Source organism: Solea senegalensis, linkage group LG3 (genome assembly GCF_019176455.1).
Source record: "Solea senegalensis isolate Sse05_10M linkage group LG3, IFAPA_SoseM_1, whole genome shotgun sequence".
NCBI classification, from domain to species: Eukaryota; Metazoa; Chordata; class Actinopteri; order Pleuronectiformes; family Soleidae; genus Solea; species Solea senegalensis.
In genome coordinates this window covers 8,306,703-8,329,945 of record NC_058023.1, presented here as the reverse complement: position 1 = coordinate 8,329,945, position 23,243 = coordinate 8,306,703, and the positions used below count along the sequence as shown (strand labels likewise).

General features: G+C 44.7%; 1 protein-coding gene across 2 annotated transcripts in view; it reads left to right on the top strand.

The window, feature by feature from the left end:
- Positions 1–834: 834 nt before the first annotated feature.
- The window catches only part of kirrel1a (kirre like nephrin family adhesion molecule 1a), a 32,188-nt gene continuing 9,779 nt past the window's right edge, over positions 835–23,243 (top strand). For both annotated transcript variants that reach the window (XM_044021116.1, XM_044021114.1), the window contains exons 1-8: positions 835–1,128; positions 15,912–16,061; positions 20,773–20,922; positions 21,061–21,218; positions 21,306–21,456; positions 21,862–21,967; positions 22,155–22,303; positions 22,594–22,721. In XM_044021116.1, coding sequence (XP_043877051.1) covers positions 1,080–1,128; positions 15,912–16,061; positions 20,773–20,922; positions 21,061–21,218; positions 21,306–21,456; positions 21,862–21,967; positions 22,155–22,303; positions 22,594–22,721 — 1,041 coding nt within the window. In that variant the 5' untranslated portion in view covers positions 835–1,079. The remainder of the gene's footprint in view (positions 1,129–15,911; positions 16,062–20,772; positions 20,923–21,060; positions 21,219–21,305; positions 21,457–21,861; positions 21,968–22,154; positions 22,304–22,593; positions 22,722–23,243) is intronic.

Below are 23,243 nucleotides of genomic sequence, written 5' to 3'. Positions count from 1 at the left end.
AATGTGCGCTAATGAGAATATGACGTCAATTCAGAGAGATTACAGCGAGGACCGGAAGTGAGCATTGCATGAAATGTTATTTGGTTTTTTTGTCATATAGAAGTGGCTAATTTCCCATGTTTAAATGGTTTGACAATGCACGTGTGAGTAACCTGGCTAGAAATATAGGTACACGTTTAAATAATTGCATTTTTCAGTTCCATTTAATCATTTAATTCTTCCCAACATACAACCTCCTCCACAATAAAGCAGTCACTTACAGTTTAAATTCAGGTAGATTATGGTATTTATTCTGCAGGTTTGGAAGAGAGTGTTTTCTTTGTTGTTGGAGACAAAAATGTGAATTTTATATCAAAAGAGCTCACGAGAGTCATCTGTGTCAATCAATTACATGTTAACTGCTTATTTGCAAATTTATTGGAGGATCAATGCACAATTCCCTTTGAAATGGGTCCTCAATCACAAAAGGTGAAAGTTAACAAACGTTTAAAAAAACAAACAAGATGAAAATAAATACAATCAAAATACACTAATAGATCTAAACTAATGTATGTTTATTTTAAGGAAGAGTATTAGGGCTTTCTATTTTTAAAGAAAGTAAAAAAATAATAAAACCGCATGCAAAGTCAGAATTCTGTTTTGTTTTTTTTTTTTCATTCTGTCAATGTGTGGCCCTAATACTCTTCCGTAGTTTTCTTTATCATCGTTCAACCCATAGATAGCTATGGTTCAACAATGTATTTTTTAAAATGTTGATTTTATTTTGAAGAGCCCGACCGGAAGCAGAATATATCTTCGCTGCTAGCTTGTCGCCGCCTCAGTGTGCAGTACAAGACGGACTGTCGCCGTAGAGCGAAGGAAGGAGAGGAGAGCGAAGAAGAGAGGAGGAGAAGAGAAAACACTGAAATGGTCTAAAAGCTGAGCGAGTAAAACCCCAAGTGAGGGCAGCAGCGAGGAGTTGCGACGCAGGAGGATTATTCATCTCTGTGTGATTACTGTGAAAGCCAGGAATCTCCCGCTTTTTCATGCTGTCCTCACGGAGGTCTGAGCCAATAACGGACTTATTGGTCGGCTGAACCATGCAGAGGCTGCTGCTGCTCCTGAGTTTGCTGCTGAGTTTTCAAACTGGTAAGAGGAAAAAACTGCTTTACGGCGCAAAAAAAGGCTCGTGAATGAACGAGTGATGTGTTAGTGAAAAAAAAAACCAGTGTGTCTGTGTGTGCGTGTATATGTGCGCGTGACTGTGTTGGGGAGGAAAAGACATGTATAGGTTGTAACATGAATTCCTAAAGCGCAGGCGAGTCCGCGTGCACGTGCAGCTGCACGAGAGATTGAGTGAATGTGTGTGTGCGCGCAGTAATGGATCACCACTTTTTTCTTCTTAATGTCATCATTGTCACGCGCCTCTGAAGTGTACGCGTTGAAATACAGGAGGGGGGCTCGGTCCAGTTGTGCACGTGCGTGCGTTCAACTCAGAACAGGACTCGCGCACGCGCGCGTAAACGCTCTCCACCGGCCTACATGACCACACACACACACACACCTCGCGCCCCCTGGTGCCCGTTGTTCGGACGGTGGTGAGTCGCTGTGGACGTGACGTGAATGACAGTGATAGAGCAGCCGCTGCTCTTCATGCCAGTGGCACTTCCACGCTGCTGTGGCGTCTGAATGGCCTGTCAGTCAGTGACACCACTACCAGCAGCACCACAGTGATGCTGGTAGGGAAAGACAACTTCACACCCCCCTTCCTCCCCTGTCTCACCCCTCTAACCCTCCCCTCGCTTCCTCTGCTCCTGTCCTGGTGTCCCACCTCAGCGCCTGAGCTCATTTCACCTTCTCCATATTGCCTTCCTCTGCACAAAGAGGTGTGAGCAGCAACAACAGCAGCAGCACTCGTGCATCTGCTCCCCCCCCCCATACCTGTGGGGTTCCAGGTAGACTGTTGGCTTATGATAATCACAGCCATGGCCGAGTTGCTAGGAGACAGGAGGAGGCTGAGGGAGGAGGAGGAGGATGGTTGTAATGTCTCTAAGCTACCTGTTTGATCGATGCGTCGTCTCATCTGTGTGTCGTCCACAGCAAACCTCTTTTCTTTGTCTACCTTGGTTGACCGGGTGCGCGCACAGTCTACGGGAGCACGACCACTTCATCATAGGTTGCAGGGGATGGGGGCATGTACTGTTCAAGAAAGGCAAGGTATGGAAAGGGATGATGTCACCATGTCTGCCAGGCTTTGTGTCGCTCAGCCCGGCTCGCCACGCTCAGCGTCGAGTGGGTCGCCGTGGTGGGCGGGGAGGGGGATTCACACGAGCACGAGATCATTTGCATGCAGATTTCTTTTTTCGTGGACATATCAGTCGCTCCATGTATGAATCAGTGAGGCTGCTGGTGCACACACACACACACACACACACACACACGTCTCCATTGTTTCTGTTACGTCCCATTGTCCTGTGAGTCCACTCAGAAACAGTTTAGGACACACACAAACACGTGTGCCTACGGATATACATTTAAGCGCACATGCACATGTAGGGCTGGGTACTGAACTTCAATACTTGCGCCCTCTTTATCACCTTTATGCCTTCATTGTACTGTGAATGGAATTTTTTGTTAAAACAGATTGGTATTCAAGTCCGTGTATCAATACAATACAACCGAGCATTTTTGCTTCTTTATTTCATTCAATTTTATGTAAAAATCCATGTCATAGTCTGAACAAAGGAAACATATTTTCACATCTGAAGACCATGATTTTTGGGCCAGTGAATCCAGAGAATTCACTATAATGCCATCATCTTTATCAAATAATTGCAGTAACTTTCCACTTGGATATTGCACTCGGGCATCTCGCCATTTCGATTATTTTGTGATAAATTGTGCAGCCTTATTTCAAAGGCTTTCCTGGAGACAAGATTTTAATAACCGTGTAATGTATTTAAGGTCTCCGATGTTGTGGCTTTTGCATTCGAGCTACGAGGCACAGCCCAGAAAGCTGAAGCGAATATCTCCCCGAAAGAGATAGCACCACTACAGGAACGCGTTTTTTTTTTTTCCTTCTTAAGAGACTCTTATCTCTTTATTAGACTAGTAAAACAGTATTTCATGGCCTGCAATTTGCACACATGTAATTGCCTGCTAGTGCTAATGATTGCATGGTTATTAGTCGAGAGGCTAATTAAAGCGATGCTGGATCAGAATGTTTTTTTTTCAAGTTATTTAGATTCAACGATACAGCTGTAACCCGAGAGCAAGAAGAGCGAGCGTCAACCAGCAGCACAACTGGAGGGATTGATTTAGGATCCTGGCCTTGTATCAACATACCAACGTGGTAATAAGTCCCAAACAAGCGCCACCGTTAACGCAGCTGTTAAATGTTACTGCATAATCAATCACTGCGAAACACACGCCTTTAACTTCTTTCATGAGAAGGAGAACAGTGAGGGCTGAAGCGGTGACTCGGACAAAGGCGCCAGTGCAGGTGTACCATTTATCAGCCTGTGTCCTTTTGTGTGGACTGAAGCCATGAACTGCTGCTGCTGCTGCTGCTGCTGCTGCTGCTGCTGCCTGCGCCCTGACTGTACGCTCTGAATCACATGGCTGACACTGTGAATCATAGACCTCAGACACATTCCTGTCTTCGTGTGCTCAGCGAAAAGGAAATATTCACATGTTGGAAGAGTCACAGAGACACATTTTGGGGTGGCTTGTTTTTTGCGCCCGGAGAGAGACGGGGCCGCCTCGAGGCGTGTTTGAACAGCGAAGCCGCGGTTCTACTGCTGTATGTGTAATGTTAATGGCTCAAAGTGGGCTGTAATAGTTCAAATAAAAATGAAGAATTAGGAAAGGCTCGTAAAGAATCCGGCATGGCACTAAAACACTCCGCTGATTTACGGCATTTCAGCCATTCGTGCCAGTAATAATCTGTGACATTTTCATCCAAATAAATTCCAATTTTTCCACTCTCTATTATACTAAGTAATATATACAGTACATCGACTTGAGGAACCGTTGCCAGGAGAGGAAAATTCCCAATGTTCTCGCCGATAAATTGAAGAAGTGAGTAGTTAGTCTGAGCTAATCTCATTCAGCCAGTCCTCTGTGTCATTAAGCCCATGCAGATGTAGAGAAATTAAACCTCTAAAATTCATTACTCGAGGATGAGGACGCGCTGGGCCATAATAACAACTAACTCTGCATTGGAAAAACTCAGTTATGGCTGGAGATGATTATACGTATATGAGCAGGCCGTTAAAGAGGGGGTAAAAAAAAAAAGAAGAAGAAAAAAGCAACCCACAGGAAGTCTACAGTTGTCAGAAGAAGAATCATGTGAAATAACATGCATCCGACTATTAATAGCGACGCAATTCTTTTCGCAAGCATTCCAGCCATATAGCTTCAAGGCCAGTGAAGTGTTTCGCGGTGTGATAGTGAACCCTGTGTATCTGGGGTGACATATCTAGCGAGGCAGAAGTCTGTTTTTGATTTTTGACCCCGGCGAGCGAGATGTGACTGTGAAGCATCCTGTTGTTAATGTGTGAATTCAAATTTCCTCTTTTTTTTTATAGGATCTGAGATGAAGCCTGTTTACCGAAAAGCGTCACTAATTGACATCAGCCACTGAAAGCAATCAGTGAAGCAGCTGTAAAGCTCGGTCTGGGACTGGAGCCCGAAATGTTATAATGTACATCCGCGTCTGTTGTTCCCCCATTCAGTCAGCGGATTCCCTGCATTTCTGTTTGTCGACGTGTGACGCGGTGATTGCTTCTTTCGTTTTGATAGGTTTGTTTAGGGGGCATTCCTCTGGACACAAATGTCCCATAATGCTTTTTGAAGTGGTGCTCGGGAGAACAAAGAGGCATATGCATCCATGCTCTCAGATCATCTGGTGCGAGTGCAGCGACTTCAAGTATTTGGACGATTCATTATCAAATCTGTGGTCAGACATGAATTAGATCATAGGGACAAATGTGCTTATCCTCTGCGCATCCTAACAGCTACATGGATGTTTCTTGAGTGGATTTAAAGGTCCCTGTAATTTGGTTGTGTTTAAAAAAAAAAAAAAGAAAGAAAAAAAGAAGCCCATCCCCCTTCAAAATGTTTCTTCATGCGAGTCTCCTGAGCAAGAGAGGAACACTTTATCACATCTGACTGGATCTATCGGCCTTGTTTCCCCAAACTGCACAGCCACATTCTGCAGCGAGGACCAATTTGGAGTGATGGAGGGTGGGGGTGGCGGGTGAAGGGAAGGTGCGACACAAAAACTTTTTCTTTTTCAAGGGTTGGGGGGCTGAATAGAGGGTTAGTCCCATGGGCAGGTGGGTGAAGCCTGATCGAGAGTGATTAGAGATACTTTTTTGTTTGTTTTAGAGGCGGTGGAGGGGAGGAGAGAAAGAGAGTGGTGCCGTGTCGCGAAGTGAGGGAGGAGGGTGTGCTGGATGAAAAGTAAAGTAAAGAAAAGAAAATAAGTGAGTTGAGAAAGAGGGGATAGAGAGGAGAGTGGGACGAGGACTAAAAGGAGGAGGAGGAGGAGTGGTCGGGAGGCCAGCGGCACAGAGAAAGGGACTATTACTCAGGCTCGACTGCTTGCTCAGTGGGGACGGTGAAGCTGCTCATGCTCACAAAAATATGGCAGTGGCCGGTTCAAAGGCTACAGTTGCACTGGATTCAGGAATAACTGAGTCCCCATCAGCCGAACCTTCTTTTTCCCCCGCGCCGTCCCCACGGAGGTTAATTGCCATTAATGTGTGTTGCTTTTAACTTCCCTTTGGCATTTTTGCCTTTATCTGCCCACCAATGCTCATGCGTTCTCTCTTTCTGTCCCCTCCTGGGCTTCTTTCTTTCATTTTTTTCAACCCCACTCCCCCTCCCCCTCCTCCTTCATCTCCCCCTTCACCATTACTTCTTCTCTTTCCATCTACCCCTTTCTTTCTCTCTCTAATAAGTTCCAGATGTGGTTCTTGCATTCCTTTGGTCGGTGGAGAGAGAACGAGAGGAGAGTGGGGGGAGCGAGAGGGAGAGCGAGGCAGGGAGAGGAGGGGGTTTTGGTATGAGTGGGGGAGTGGGGGTGGGGACAGGAGGAGAGAAGCACATGAATTAAAACAGGGAGCACATGATGAGGAAGAGGAGCCCATGTACTGTAACACACACACACACACATTAATGTGCGCTGGAAAACACATATACACACACACCCATGCACACAGGGAGGGAGAATGGATGTAAGTGTGTGTGTGTTTGGAGAGAGTGGGGGGAAGGGGGAGGGGGTCAGTCCTGTAACCTCAAAAGTTTTGGGACATTCTCCTCCTCCTCCTCCTCTTCCCTTGTTTCCCTCCTCCTCTTCCTCACCCCCTCCCTCCGCAGGAATGCGGCTGACGCTGATGATGTCACTTCATTTCTCCGCTCTCCCCATTTCTGCTCCTCAGCAAGGACACAGAAAGTGGGGGGAGTTACAGATAGATAGAGAGAGAGAGCAAGAGAGAAATAGAGACCCCATGTTCTCCATCCATCGTCCGTTTACAATAACAACATTAGGGTCAGCTGTCGAACTAAATTGGTTACCACGGCGCGGCGAAACCCTCGTCGTTGAACATAACAGCCTGCAGGCTGAAGCGCTGTACGCCGCAAATAATGAGTGAACAGAGCAGATCCTTGGTCGTCATAATCAACGATGGCTTAAAAGTCCAGTCATTAAAACAATGTTCAAATGCACGGCCACTGCCAGCTCAACAATATGCCCTTGAGGCTCAGCTTATCCAAGTTTATCCATGTTCTCAGATTCCACATTATAATTCTGCGGCCTATGCTTGACGGAAGATACACGACATGGGCAAAGGTCTGTGGATGATCTGCGGGCCAATCGCCTGCTTCTCATGCATGGAAGGTTCTCCATTTGGAACGTGGCTGCACGGATGCGCTGCCGTTCCTGGCGGACGGCGGGAGCTGACTCATAGTTGTCATTCCAGTTCATCCCAAACATATTGGATGGGGCAGAGGTCAGGGCGTGGTGGGATGCCCGTTCTTAAAAAAAACAACCAGATGACCCAAGCTTGCTGCACATTAGCATGGTGGATCAAAAATAATTTATCATTCTTTTTTGAAGAGTGAAGGCTTGAAGGTAGCAGTGAGACACCAGGGGGCGACAATGCTGGTTGAAGAAGAACTCTATTTCAATGGCAGTCTCTGGAGAATACTCAGAACAGTTTTTGTGAGGAGGTAATGGTCTTAAGGTCTTGTTCATCTGTCCATTTTTTACCACTTCATCCTCAACTTGAGGTAGCCTATCCCAGCTGTGTGTGACTGTGAGGAAGCTGAAGAACTCACATGCACACAGGGAGAACATGCAAACCCCACTTATATTCCATGCAGAAGAAAATAGATGATAAAGTGTAAATAGAGCCGTGTGACTGACAGCTTGCAACGTTTAGTAGGGCCCAGGTTGCGGAGGCTTCACAAAGGGATTTCGCTTTGCAACTGAAAGACTGCGTCTACTTTTTAAATGTGGTTTTATGGGCGGATAACAACATTTATATCAGATGCAGATGCCGAATGCTCCTTAAGAGGCCTAGTCTGAAGTGAACAACAGCTGCAGACTGAGATAGTGCAGGTACTGTATGTCAGGGTTTCTCAATCCTGGTCCTGGGGACCCACTGCCCTGCATGTCTTACATGTTTCCCCGGCTCCAACACGCCTGATTCAAATGCTCGGCTCATCACCAAGCACTGTAGAAGCCTTACAATGACCCATTTATTTGAATCAGGTGTGTTAGCGCAACAAAACGTCTGATACATGCAGGGCAGTGGGTCCCCGGGACCAGGATTGAGAAACCCTGCTGTGTGTGGACATATAAGGTATGTCATCTCACAGTATTTAAGTGTCAAAGACAGAAAATGTGGCTCCTGTGAGTCTCAAGAGACAGTGCTCCTCATCCATTAACCGAGCCGTGTAACTCTCAAAGGCTTTAAAGTTTTGACGTCTCCGGAGCTGAGCCCTGCTTTATTATCACGCCACTGACTTTACTGTCCAGTCTTTTTGTGTGTTTTCAATCAACTAAGACGCCTCCTCCTCAATGTGACAGCATGCACTTGTGGTGATGTTAGAGAGGGACTCTGATGGAATATTACTTTACTCCATAGGTCAAGGCCCTGGGCTTTTATTGGATGCTTTGTGACAGATGACATTGCAAGACGCTCCAGTACATACCAATAAAATTAGATTGCACTGGATTGAATTAACGCAGACCTTGGAGGAGGTGATTTATTGACGGGACGCTGCTTGTAAAACAGTCCTGCTGGATTCCGTCGCTGTGCCATGCTGTATTGTGACATGAGTCGGCGGGCCATCTTAAAGCTGTCGCAGCCGAGGTTGCAGATGTTTACTCGCTTGATCATGTGGCTCTTGGAGGCGGAGTGAGCGACTTCAGGAACAGGTAGCAGCCCCCTATCAATCGGGACTCACTGCTGCGAATTAGTCATTCATTATGATATCGATCGTGTCTGCAGAATTCAGTTGCGACTCCTGCGCTGCAAGCTGCACAGCACGCCGCTGCTGAGTAGCAGCTTGATATGTATGTATCCTCTTGTTCGAGCTTATCCAGAGGACAGCTATTGTTAGCTCTGGTCACCCTTGGTTACAGCAGAGGATTCTTTGTCAGCCGCTCGCCATGCTGCCTGCACAAACGCTCGTGGATTACCAGCCACAGGGTGGCTTTCAGGCGCTTGAGCATATATTCATGTGCCCGTAATGTGTCACGCACCTCATCCATGAATTATCATATTCCCCAGCACTGATCCAGGGGTTGCCATGGCCACCATGTCTATCATTGTGTCAGCAGTCCTCCCTGGCTGTAGCCATGGTAACAATGTTGGTATTGTTTGGTACAAATAAGGCTCTTTAGATGTGAAATGAGTATGGCACATGCAAACACATTTACAGAAAATCGGTGGTCACACCTTCACACAAGTAAATGCACTCTCCGGGCGCACGGTGGTGTTGAAATGGTCAGACAACGTGCGGGACGAATTTTCCTCCTGTCATTTCAAAAATAAGCCCGTTTCCAAGGCACCCATTTTGATAGTAATAGAGAGGAGGAATGGGAGAGAGAGAGAGAAAGGGTAGTAGGGAAGGTTTGAAGGTGGAAAGGCAGCCTTAGAAGGGAATGAGGCGCGAGGTGGAGGAAAGTCGGAGGAGTGGTCATTTCTTAGTCGATGCCTTCCAAGACAAAAGGAAGTGAATCGTGAATGTGAAGGGGGCAAGGCCCCAAAGGAGAGGAAGAAAGGGTAAGGTCGCTGACTGCTAGTAAGGGGGAGGACGGCAAGGTAAGATGACAGAGGAAGGCAGCGAGCAGGCAGACAATGCGGCAAATAAAGGCAGGAGTCTGTCAGTCTTTCTCTTACTGGCTCTTTCTCCACTCTGCCCTAATCTTCCCTCTGCTCCGTCCCCACCTCCAGGATTCACCTTTGTGTTTGACTGACACGGTGTCGGCAGACTCAGCGGGCTGCCTCCCTTTTTCTCCCCATTCCTCTCCATCTATGTGTCTTGCCCGTTCTTATAGCCCTGTCACCATGGTGACGAGGTTATTATGGCCGTCCTGCCAGGCGGCCATGTTGTTGAGACAGACACAGGTGTTGGAGTTCCCACAGCCAGATCGAGAGTTAAAGATACATCTATGGATATGGTTTGGAGCTGTATTGATCAGTCAGGGGACAGAATATTTGAATCATTGTTTTTAAATCATATTTGTTTGTCAAGTTGTTCTTTCCACCTTCTCCGACATGAGGGTTTGGTGTAGGGTTAGACGTCTAGTCAATGGCATTTTGGTCGATATTGCGATAAATGTAAAATAATCGAAGAATGACTCTTGACAGGAAGTTAAAGACATAAGTTGGGCTGAAATTTGAATAAATATGAAAGTGAGAGGGAATGGTCATTTTTATTATCATTATTACCAATTTCATTCGAAAAACATACTTAAAAAGGTTACTGTGTGATATTTGTGCAGATCTGTGAGAAACAAAGACGTTTTCTTCATTACATCCAGAACAAGATAATGATAATATAATAATATTATAGTAATTCATCTAAAATTATATTTGGACACATTGTGGCTACAAAAAGTATTGCGCCTCTTGCGATTTGAAAATTGCAGTAGTAATGCGATTGTTTTTCTTTTATTTTAAATGTAACATTTTAAACAACAAACGTAAACAGAGAAAGACATCTTGAACATTCTTGGAAATTACGTGTGTTTGCACAATGAATAAACATATTGATACTGAACCTTTATCACTAATGCGACATACAGTATCTTGTGATTGAATTATTGCCAAGCCCTAATTTGGTGGTTTACTCTTCTTTCTTTTTTTTAACAGAAAAAAACACCCTATGAAATTGAGTGCAACGTTGACTCAAATTGGTCTGATAAAATTATTTAAAATATAATGTATTGATGTCAAAGTGAACATTTGCATAAATATTCATTTGTTGTCCGCTGCACTGTTAAATTTAAACTGAATTAAAATCAAGACTGAACACGTTAAATATTTTAATTGCTTTTTATCAAGTAATTAATAAAAAAAAAATCTAAATTTAAATGTGCCATTTTGTTAAGATGACATCATGATGTGCAAGGTCTTGATAGAATTTTGTGATGGAGAGGAATGAATACTATGAAAAATAATCATTACTTACAGACGTACTGCACATGGGAACAAAGGAAAAACAAATGGCTTCACAGTTTTTGAATTGAACGGCAACTTTTAAAGAGAACTGCTGTAGTAAAGATGCACAGACAGATGTATGAGTGCACTGACTGACTGATGGGCTGACGGCTAGATTGATGTGCAGGCAAATACAGTACAGCAAACAAGAAGAACGAGCGAGTCAGTGCCGCATGACTCCCATGGCTGCAACTTTGTCCCGAAACAATGATGTCATCCTCCTCCATCACACTTCACAGCTCTGAGTCTGTGGAACTCGCCGTCTCTTTGTTCTCCTCTCCCTGCATCTCATTTCCAGGCGGCCCCTCCATAACACCAACACTACGGCTACACGCGATGGTGATATGGAAATAGACAAATAGCAAAATCAATTTGCAGCAGATTGACTAACAGTGAAAATACTTTGGGGGTGGTGGACAGCAGACCAGTGCAGCTCGCACGATTATTAATTGGAAAGGTGGACGACGGATGAGGTCATTTCATTTTTTCCCCTTTTTTTCTCAGAAAAATGGGTGTACCAAGCACAAGGGAGGGTTTCATCAGACACACAGATGCACATGCTCGTGTGTGCTCACAGACAGAAAACTTTTTTTTTGGGCAGTTACTTTACACGTCAGCTGTTGCTATGGTGACGCACGGCTGTGATCCAACCGAAGCGCGGGATTGGCTGGAGAGGAGCGGGAGACAGAGAGCGAGGGAGGCTGGGAGACTTTGTTGCAGGGGTACGGAGAGGTACGGGAAGGGTGGGGGCACAGACACCAAGATAATTAGATCGATGCATAACAATCCATACAAATGGCGTTTTATTTGATAGCATGTGATTCAGTGAGGCTGGCGTGTGCCTGTGTTGCGTGGAATCTTGTCCAGCCGCCTTGTCTCCTGTCCCGCTGAGCGAGGCGAGGTGAGACTGTGCTTAGATGCTGAAAAGCAGGCTTTGACATTCACTGCCAAACAGCAGGTTGTGTGGCAAATTAACATAGGGCAGCGCACTTACTAAAAATAGCCCAAACGTCTTTGCATGCACACACCCTTTCAGTAAATTTCAGCGACAAATGAATGGTTCTTTACCTTGCTACTGGAACACTTTTGTATGGTGCGAGAGGTGCTTTTGGGCTAAATTGTTGCAGTGGTTTGCATTATGGTGGCGTGTGGCCATGCTTTTGTAAATCACCCATTGAGGCAGCGTTTGGGTGTGCGTGGGCGCACATGTGTGCATATGCTTGCCTTTGGCTTTGTGTTGGCTTTGACAAGCCTTGGTTGGTGTCACTGTGTCTACAGGGGCTGTTGTCGTCGGCCCCAGATTAATCCAAATCCTTTTCCAAACTTTGACCAGGGCTGCGCTTAATCCCAGATCAAACAGAGACCCATTCCCAACAGCGGTGGAGATGCTCTGCTCGCTTGAAGTTTTACTCCGAGTCGCCGTGTAATCTATGTTCACTAAAACCGCCTCAATGTGTCGATTACATGTTTGGGGCTGAGACTGGTTATGTTTGTGTGTGTGCTGACAGGAAATGGTTAACCCATGTGGTGTGGGTTCGGTCATCTGTGCCGCCTTTCGCGTCTGTGTGTGTGTGTGTTTCCGTGTGCACATGGTCACGGCTCTGTGTGACCGTGGTCTTTGTGTGGACGTGGTGCTTGCTTGGAGTATCCCGGTGGTATCTTGGGGATCAGTGACTCAAGGAAATCAGGACACACTCTAAATTTGTCACTGCAGCATAACCCACATAATGGAAGAACACAAGCTCCCTTGCATGTGCTCTGTTTGTGTGTAGATTTCCCTGCTTTAAAACAGAAACACGCGCGCACACTCGTGTTGACAAGTGTTAACTGGGTAATATGGAAATCAGAAGGCGATGAGCACATGTTTAAATGAGTCAGTGTTTTCAGTCCTCAGCCTTTGCATGGGTGTTTTCTCTGCAGATTGTGTAGTCTTCGCTCACAAGTATTCACTTTGGATTATGTTTGTGGTTGACTGAGGCGATTGAGGGAATACCTCCAGCTCGCATGTCTGAGGTGGTGGTAGAAAGGATTTGCTTGCCCTCAGGCTACTGTCTCCTTTTGCGGGGTAGTTTAAACCCAGCTAAACTCTCTTTACACCCATGTATATGTGAGAAAAGCCTTTTCATGCTTTTTTTTTTTTAAAGTCACACACTTACTTTATTGTCCAGTAATGAACTATAGACAAATATGAAGTTTGTTATTCCCAGAAATAATCTTAATCATGACGTTAAACTCACTAACCACTGTCATCACTGCTACTATCAGCTCACAACCCTCACACCAGAAATCTCATTGACATTGACAAGAATAAGAATGTAAGTTAACGGATCCCTCCATCAACATTACCATATCTACAGTAGGTCCCACGAGTGAAAGGTGCCATTAGTAATAAGGAACCAAAAGAGAATTGTCACCAGACTCTCTCTCTGGAGTTGCTGAATGTGTAAATAAGCAACTGCTTGCCAACACGTTCATCTCGACACTGATAACATGGCAGTCTGTGTTTACATCTAGTTTCCTCTTCCCACAGGGGGCTTTGTAAAGAAAGTTTGTGTTTTGTTTTAATCATGAAAAAAGCTTTGAACCGATTAATCGATTATCAAAACAGTTGTTGATTAATTTAGTAATCGATTAATAATTGATTAATTGTTTCAGCTCTAGAAAATAGAAAAAAAGGTTTAGGTCAGCTGAGAATGGGGCAGCAAACAGGAAAACAGTCCTTTAGCACTTGTGTTCCCATCATGTCGTCACCAACAGGATTTGGCATGTGTCCTTCTCACTACCGTAACTCCGAGACATTTGTGATATCTAGGAAATTCAAAAACTACGGACTGGCGATCTGTCCAGGGTGTGACCCCGCCTTTCGCCCTATGTCAGCTGAAATTAGCACAGCACCCCCCGCGACCCTCATATGGAGGGTAAAGCGGTAGAAGATGGACCGTCCAATCATCATTCACCAGTGCGTTCAGTCATTGAACATTTTTTGACAATTCTACAGCCATAAAGTCAAAATAAATCCAGGCGGCCTGATGATCATGATGGCCATAAGAGAGTTAATAACATTTATGCATGGGCCTTTTTTTTTCTTCTAAATGTTTTTGTCTTTTGTTTCTTTTCTAAATCTTGAAAAAACAAAAGTAGAGGTCAAATAAACTAAATTCCAATCTAAGTAGTATTTTTTATTATTATTATTGCCAGAAATAAGTCAGATAGATAATGTAAATGACAGCTGGGAAAACATAATAATAATTCAATGTTTGTGGCTATTTCATATGATTTTCCCTTCTGTCTTATCATAGCCATCAATGTTATTTGCTTTGTTTTTGTTTTTTAAATATAGAAATTCTGTTACATTGGGCGTTCCTCTGGGATTAAGTGAAGGGCCTCTGTTTTTTTGGGAGATTCATTGCTTAGTTATTCGAGGTATGTGTGCTGCAAAGCTCCATGTGCATCTGATTCTCTTTACGCTGCACATCTTGGTCGTCTGTAGAATATTAATGTCAGAGGCCATTGTTGTGATGTGTTGCGCTTGACTGCATCCAGCACGTAGTACTTTTTAGTTCAAAGCACTGGCATGACGGTGGGGGACAGCGTATATGAAAGGGAAGGCGAAACGTGAGATCGGGACCGCGGGTCATCACGGGGGAGGCAGGAGGCGGGGGTGCAGAGGCATAAGGCAGTCATTAATGAAAGTGAGCAAGATGGGAACCCTCAGAAAAAGTGCTGGAGGCTTCTTCTGAGGCGGAAGTGTGAAGGAATGAGATGGGGAAAACAAGTGACAGAGAAGAGGAGAGGACACGCAATAGGGAGAGATGCAAATGGTCAGAGGTGAAGAGAAGAGAGTGAGGGAAAAGTGAGAGAAGAGAGAGAGAGAGAGAGGGTGAACAGGGGGTGAAAAAGAGAAGGAGAGAGAAAGAGCTGAAGGGCTGATATTTAATGTGATAAATGAGTTGTGACAGTCTGCCTCTAACCCCCTTCCAACCAGCGAGGAGGAAGAACTCAGAAATAGAAAGCTTTATGGGTAAAAAGGGACATATACGGCATTATATATGTATATAGAAAGGAGACGGAGGAGGCACACGCATGTATACGGCGTGGAAAATCAGTGCATGCAAAAGGACATCATTCATAGACAGCAGTGACGATGTGCAAAGTAAAAGAGGCAGGGATTCATGTACGTGTAGAGGCAAAAGCAGAAGGTAATTTGGGTAAAGGACATACAGAGAGAACAAAAGGAGAGGTAATAGCAGAGGAGGAAGAGGAGGGTGCATAATGCAGCATCGGGTTAACGATCTACTGTACAATATTCTTCGAAATAACAAGAGGGAGAGAGGAGAAAAAGGGATGTGAGAGACGGAATGGATGGAATCCTCCACAGTGATTGCCCTTTCTCTTTTATACGGGTGTCATGTCTTGAAGAGACAGGCTAATTACAACTTGTCATCGCCCAGTGAGGAACAATAGCAGAGAGGGGTTTTCATTTTCTTTTCCTCTTCTTGTTTTTCCCCTCGTATTAGACAGTCGGACGGTGCGGTTTGTGTCGGATCTGCTCTGCCAGTGGACTTCAGACTGGAGAAAGAGAGAGCGCTTAGCAGACAATGACAGCCACTGTAGTTTTGGTTGAAGAGTGGAAGCCTGGGAGATGACTCATAGGGAGGAATGAAGAAGGGAGAAACAGAGAGAGAGAGAGAGAGGGCTTGAGTGTTTCGGAGAAATAAAAGTTAGGAGCGAGAAGAAAAGGAGTGTGAGAGGCCTGATGGTTGAGGTTGGATGTTTGATCTCCAAACTCTCCACCCCTGAGTCAGCATCAACTGCCTCTTCTTCTTCTTCTTCATTCTTTCTTTCTTCTTCTGCAGCTCTGTTTTGATTTCCTCTTCTTTGACACCTCCTCTTTTCCCCCGCTGTTTCCTCCACAACGCAGAGTTAAATGCCCGCAAGCCATCGTGTGATCAAAGATGGCAGTCGTGACATTTCATCGCTGCCGGGAGAATGTGCTTTCTAATCAATTAACCATAAACCACGGATACAATAACATGTTATAATTGTGGTCGGGGTGATTTTTACAGTAGCTCGCCTGCAGCGTGTACACAGTGTAAATGAGAAAGTCCCGAACTTATCCCTCTCTCTCTCTCTCTCTCTCTCTCTCTCTCTCTCTCTCTCTCTTTTCTCTCCTCTGTTTCTCTCAACCTCCAGTGTGGACGGCGAGGTTCTCTCAGGAGCCAGCAGACCAGTCGGTGGTGCGGGGCCAGAGGGTGATCCTGTCCTGTGTTGTCTTCAACTACTCGGGCATTGTGCAGTGGACCAAAGATGGGCTGGCTCTGGGCATCGGAGAAGACCTGCGGGGTGAGACATCATGAGGCCGTTCTCATGTTCAGCAAATGAAGAGACTGAGTTGGAGCAAAAATTGCATGCCGCATATGAAAAGACCGTTTGCTCTGTACAAGGGCCGACATATGCTGCGTCTGCTATTTGATTTGCGATATATATGTACTGAGTTGAGTTTCACTTAGATATTCACCTATAGATTTAACACATGACTAGTTTTGCTGCCTTAAGGCTTACCTTAGGCCTCAGGTGAGCCTGCAGAACCTCCTGAAAGGACGATTCTAGGTCAATGTTCCAACTGTTCTCTTTCAACACTCGTCTCAATGTCTCACAACCTCGCAGAGAACAAGGTTGAATTCCTTAAAGTAAAGTTCTCCTTCGGAAATTCCTTCCATTCAGGTTTCTGATAACCGAGGACAATTCCTTGAACTATAGTATGTCGCCATCTCACTTTACTCGTGTTGCTATTGCGCGCCGGCCTAAAACACTGCAATACTGGATTAGCTGTCAAACTGTGATTGACAGCTTTCGAAGTGACGAACATCCTCAAATGTTTTGTGTTGCCCACAAACCACAGATATTGTGGTTGCTGTCATAGGGGGGAAAAAACAGAACGTTTACATTTAAGAAGCTAAAATCACAGAACTTAATTTTCTTTTATTATTATAACGACTTGTATAGCCTTTCAGCTCATTTTAGTGTGTGCAGAGCGAAGATAGTGTAAGTAAAAATATGTAAAGTGCATGCTTTGGGTCAGGCGAGTTGCTAATGCTGCTGCTGCTGCTGCTGTGTTTAAATATGGGCGAAGACAAGATTAGTAAACCTAGAGTGATGGATGAATGAAATGTCTGCACAAAAACGAACCCAGACCTACTGTTAAAATGAGAGTTGAATAAATAAATCACTAAAGCACATTTGGTGGTGACACTCTGGCATCTCATCTGGCAGTGATACTGGTTTAGATCATCAGCAGAAGTGAGCCATAAGAGGCTAGAATAATGGAAGCTAAATAGAACAGAATAGAATAGAATAGAATATCTTAATGTCATTCCACTCGTACAGTGAAATTAAGATTTGACGCTATAAAGCAGCATTTCCCAAACCTTTTACATGGAGGCACTCTTTTTAAAGATGGCAAACTATCTGACCCAATTAAAAAATATGTCATATTATGTCAAATATGGCATATTATTTCATTTCCGTAAATGTAATATCATTTTAAATGGGTTACCGAGACTTGATAATTGTATCAAATGTATATGTTATTTAATCAGTCTTAAATGTCTGCACATTTAGTCCCCAACAGCCAATAGTCCTGCACAAGAGCAGATGAAATCAAGGTCTCAAAGTCAACTCCTATTGAAAGCCAGTGAGAAGAAGTGAGTCATAATGATTTTGAATCATGGATTTCTACGGGCCGGTAGTTAATTTTCCCGTGAAAGTATTTTCCATTGGCCGTCATTTGACCTCCAGTGTAAGAAGAACATGTTGTCATCAGCAGAATTCTTTTTTTTTTTCTACCAAGAGACAGAGCTAACACTGCTCTTCCCTGTGTGACTGCTCTTCGCGTGGACGTTGCTTTCCCCCCAAATGCTAACGAAGCAGAGCTTCCCCACAGCAACACACTCACACAGTGTTTCTGTGTCGCTGCGTGTATGTAACTAATGCATGCTGACAATTTAAAAAAAAATTTTTTTGCTGCTGATTGTTTTTAGCTGCTGTTACATTCATTAAAGCCAGCAGTGCAATTTCTTTTTTTACTTTCCCCAATCCCCACTCACCCACCCAAAAGAAGATGATGGCTGTCACTCGACATCCACATCACATCCAACTGTGACACACAGTGTCACTCATTGAAGTTGATGTTATATTTGGCTTCCGTCTCCTGCACATATCATCAAATGGTTGAAGGGTAATCCCAAACCTTCCTTAGGCACATTTTACAGACTGACATCCTTGATTTTAGTGGGGGAGCATCACATCATTGCCTTTTTCACAAAGGCAGCGGGTGACACTGACTGATTATAATTTAAAAGCAGATGCATCAACTCGCAGTGCCTCACCTTTACTGCTCTCTGCTATTTCTTTATCTCCTTCTTTTCTGTCAGTCACACACAGCGTCTGGGCGATACATGTTATCAGTGAGTTGCAGGATTGTCAGAATATCACCAGTTAGTTGAAATGACTTTTCTCCTCAAGATTATACTTGATTTATTTGTATTTAGTCTTGAGCCTGCCCCACACAAGAGGATTATTGGCCAGATTTTGGTCCCGGTCTGGCCCTTCCGACAACATCTTCTGATTTTAGGCTGATTTCAACAGATTCACTCCCTCACCTTCTACCACTTCATCCTCAACATGAGGGTTCACAGGGGAGGTCACCAGTCCATTACAGGGCCACATAGAGACAAACAAACATCCAGTGTCCAGTTTTAATCCCCAAATCTGCATGCTTTTGTACTGTTGGAGGAAACTGGGAAAAACCCACACATGGGGAGAACATGCAAACTCCATGAAGAAAGGTCCTTGTTCAGATCGGGTCACAAACCCGGGTCTTCTGTTTGGCTCGAATTTATATTCTGAAGTCACGTTAAAATCCCAAATCCGTGGAATCTTCTCCCTGAAATCGCCAAGTGTGTGGTCCTGCGTCTTGACTGGCTCGTCTAGTCCGTGCTCTCTCAGCATTAAAGCATTGAAAATCGGCGACAAAGTCCGTCGTGTCTGTGTTCTCCCACGTTTTTTAAATCGAGTCAGATTTGAAAATCCTCTAGTGAGAGTATACTCTCTTACTATTAATACAAGTTTTTTGGGCCTGCGTTTGTTTGGTTTTCCTCTACCCCCTTATATTATTTACTGTACAGTATGATTTTGTTTTGTGGTTAGGTCTTCCCTCTTCTCCTCTCCTGACATTTAGATTTTCTTGTTGCCCAGAGTTCAACTTAACTTCTCCATCTTGCCTCTTTCTCTCTCTCACTCCCTCACCTTCATCAAACCTTTCTGTCAGCCCTGCTCTCTCTTCTTCCTCCTTTTGTTCTCTACCCGCCCCCCCCTTCCCTCCATTCTTTTATAATCATATTGTTCCTGTAATGCTCCGGTGCTTCAAGCCAAAGCTTTTAAATAAAAACATGTGAATGAACACTGGCCACCTCATGCACTGCACACATACACTCAGTGGGTGCCTGTGTATGTTTGTGTATGAGGCTCTGTCCCCCCCGCCGTCCCTCCCTCCCTTTTTTCTCTGGGCTTTTCATGCGCTTTCTTGGCCTCCACATTTAACATGCAAATGCACGTATATACAAGGCAGGAGCACACACATGCACACATGCATGCAGAAACAAGGACACACACAAGGTTAAGTTAGCAGTTGGCTGCACATGGAAACAGCAGCAGAGATTTATGCACATCTACATCTGGCCCGCAAACATGAATTCTGCATCATGGACTGGAGTCACTTTGGGTCCTTTAAAACATTGTTGTCATAATGCATTTATCTCCCCCCTGCTGTGGAAAGAGAGCGTGGATGCCACCTAATGGTGAGAAGGTACGGCAGTGACACAGCTGGGCTGTGTGGTGCATGGGGGAAGGGAACCTTAGAATCTCACAGGCTGTGTTGTGAGTGTTTGTGTGTGTGTGTGTGTGTGTGTGATGTGTGCATGTTTGTGTTGCGTGCACATCTATCGCATCACATGGCCCGCGTTGCTCTCTGGTGCCATTAAGCCTGATGAAGGAAAAGTCAGACTGTTGCTTCGTGCATATGACACAGATCTGATCTGGTCACTTTTACTTTCTGATGTAGACCACATGGGTATGTGGTAATCCTGAGATTCTGCCGTCTCTGGTTGAAATGCACTGTGTTGCGCAACTTTTAATACAAACAAATATCTGTTACATTCAAACCGTTGTGAAATGATGTCACACAATGATGATTGAGTACATCAGCTCCACACAACGTTTTTCTGTTTCTCAGAGCACACAGGAAGTGTTTTGTTTTACATCAAGACAGACGGAGGCAACAGCAACGTCATGCTACTTGAAAAATTGCATAATAACCTATTTACATTACAATCACAGTGGATCTACAAAGGCACAAAACATTGAGTCCCAGTTATCTGGAACTGAAAAATATAGTATATAGCGGTTTAGTAGTTTGATGGGCTTAACGCTTCTGGTCTCTTCCCTGCGACTGGGCTGCTGGTGTATACACAGAAACGCTCCCTCCGCCGGGTCTGATAATATTACACAGCAGAGCCGGTTTTCGGATGAGGGACGCATTTCTGTCCACAAAGAAGTGGAATAATAACAACAACAACAAAAGTTACTAAGAGGTCCACACTGACTGCAGCTTCAAAGGTGTCATGACATGAATTCACCTTCAGCCAACATTAGCACAGAGGGTAGTATCTCAATTCACCCCTCAGGAAATAAAGTGGAGTTTATTTATTTAGTGCAGAAAACATTAGGCTCAGCAAAGGTGCCGGTACCAGATTATAGCTACCTTAGCTAATTTCCATCTGTAGTTCATAGTGCTCATTCAGTATCTATATATATATGTACCTCCCATTTAAAGACAGTAAGACATCAAAATTCATCCCTATACAAAGACAATAAAGCATTCAGTTTGTCCAGATACAAGTGCAATTATAGACAGTGAGACAGGAAGAAGCTGGTAAAGCCTATAACTGCAGTCTAACTGTCTGTCTGTCTGTCTGTGTGTGTGTGTGTGCTTCAGCCTGGCCCAGGTACCGCGTGCTGCGTGTGCAGGAGTTGGGCCAGTACAACCTGGAGATCCTGTCAGCTGATCTGTCTGATGACTCCCTGTACGAGTGTCAAGCTCCTGATGCCGCACTGAGGTCCAGGAGGGCCAAACTCACTGTCCTCAGTATGTTTGTTTGTTTATTTATTTATTTATTTATTTATTTATTTATTTATAGTTTCAGTCCGCACATCCACATACTGTACTGCATGTGAGATGCGTGTCTTTGTTTTTTTTAAATATTGGTCTCTTCCCCTGCTCCAGTCCCCCCAGATGACCCAGTGATTGATGGTGGTCCAGAGGTGCTGCTGAATGCAGGCGAGTCCTACAACCTGAGCTGCGTGTCTCGCGGGGCCAAGCCGCCGTCTATGATCGAGTGGCTTAAAGACGGTCTGCCTGTGGACGGGGCCGCCAGTATTACTGTAAGTCTCACAAGAGGAAAGGCACATGTACGCTCATGCAGTCATAAGCAAGCTGTCAATCTTCCGCTGTCCTCTGTCCATCATCAGGAGGTGCTTCCAGACAGGAAGAGAGTGACCACACGGAGCTTTCTGCCCATCCACCCCGTGGATACTGACACTGGGAGGAACTACAGCTGTATGGCCAGCAACCTGGCCATTCCCACCGGCAAGATCACAACTGTCACCCTTAACGTCCACCGTAAGCGATGCTTCCCTTTATCTTACAATACAAACCATACATGTCTGTGCAGATACTGTAATCAGAATAAAACACAGGTCTATGCAATTACACATTATATTGTTCTCATTGATTGCATTGAAGTCAATCTAAGTCATTGTTTCATTTTTGACTACTGTTTTCCCTTTTTTGGGACATAATCGACAGATTAATTGGTTATGGAAATAGTCGTTGCAGCTACAGTCGGCCTCTGTTTATTATCACATATCACACGCTAATTAAGCAGTTAACTGTTTTGCATAGCTGTTACTAAATAATGCATGGCAGCCATTTTACATCACACAGACCTGCAGATTGCAGCATATATTAAACATAGTAAGGCTGTTGAATGTGTCTCTCTCTCTCTGTCTCTTTCTCTCTCTTCAGATGCACCAACTGTGACCTTGTCCATTGAGCCTCGCTCTGTCCTGGAGGGGGAAAGAGTCACCTTCACCTGCCAGGCTCACGCCAACCCTCCTATCATGGGCTACAGGTCTGATTCCACACACACACACACACTCATTTCCACTGGGCGTCTTAAAGCGACAGTCACCTGTCCATATTCTATGACAGAAATGAAGCGTTTTTGCCAGTGGAATTACCATACTTCACATGTTCAAGTGTAATGTAATGTAAACATACAGTATCTTATTTTATTTTTTTTGATGTTTGAACTCTAGCTGGGCTAAGGGTGGCGTGGTGCTGCAGTGGGCCAGAGAGAGTGTGTTCACCACCAAGGCAGACCACTCTTTCTTCACCGAGCCCGTCTCCTGTCTGGTTTTCAATGCCGTGGGAAAGACCAACGTCAGCATCCTGGTGGACGTTCACTGTGAGTCATGCCGCACTTGTCTCACTTTGTTCACGACACTGGCACTCACCACAGTCACGAGTCGAAGGGATAAATCATGCCACCACTGTCCTCTCTTTTTCCTCAAAGCGGCGTCTCCCGATGAATGAGACATTTTACTACACTTTATTGGCATGACAGAGCAGAACTGCAACACCAAAGACAATCGAGGAATCAAATTCAAAACACACAGACAAACGGGGGAAATGAATTTTACAGTGTGAGACACATCAAAAGTACAGCGCTTACCCTCTCTCTCCTCTCATCTCCAGTCGGTCCAATTCTGTTGGTGGAGCCGCAGCCAAAAACAGTTGACGTCGACTCCGACGTCACTCTCAACTGTAAATGGGCGGGAAACCCACCTCTCACACTCACTTGGTTTAAAAAGGGTTCAAACATGGTAAGAAAGGCTCCACTCTTCTCCTTTTTTCAATATGTTTATCCACAAAAGCAGCCTCTCTCTCTTTTTTGTTTACCTATTTTTATGATCTCTTTTTTTTTTATTTGCTAGTTATAAATTGAATAAATTCACAAATCTATGCAGAGGCTCTGCATGGCTTTCAGATGACATCGTACACTCTTCTTATCCGGCTTTATTTCACACTTTCAAACTCTTTCGGAAACTGAAGAATGAAGTTAACGTCACTGTTTTGTGCTGTGGACATAGTAAGTAGGTGTATGAAAGCGTTGGCATTGGTTGCTAATGACTCACTGGTTGGAAGGTTAATAAACAGCCTGTTCAGTTTAGCCGTGGACTGGTTTGCGCTTCACCTTCATGTCGTCTTATCCTGGTGTTTGTCTCCCGCTCTCGTGAGGTGGCGGTTGCATATTTAGCCACACTTTTCACTTTCACTTTTCAAGTAAATTTTTCCTGATGGATGTGGTTGCTAGGCAACTGCACGGCCTTTGCGAGGGCTTAAGA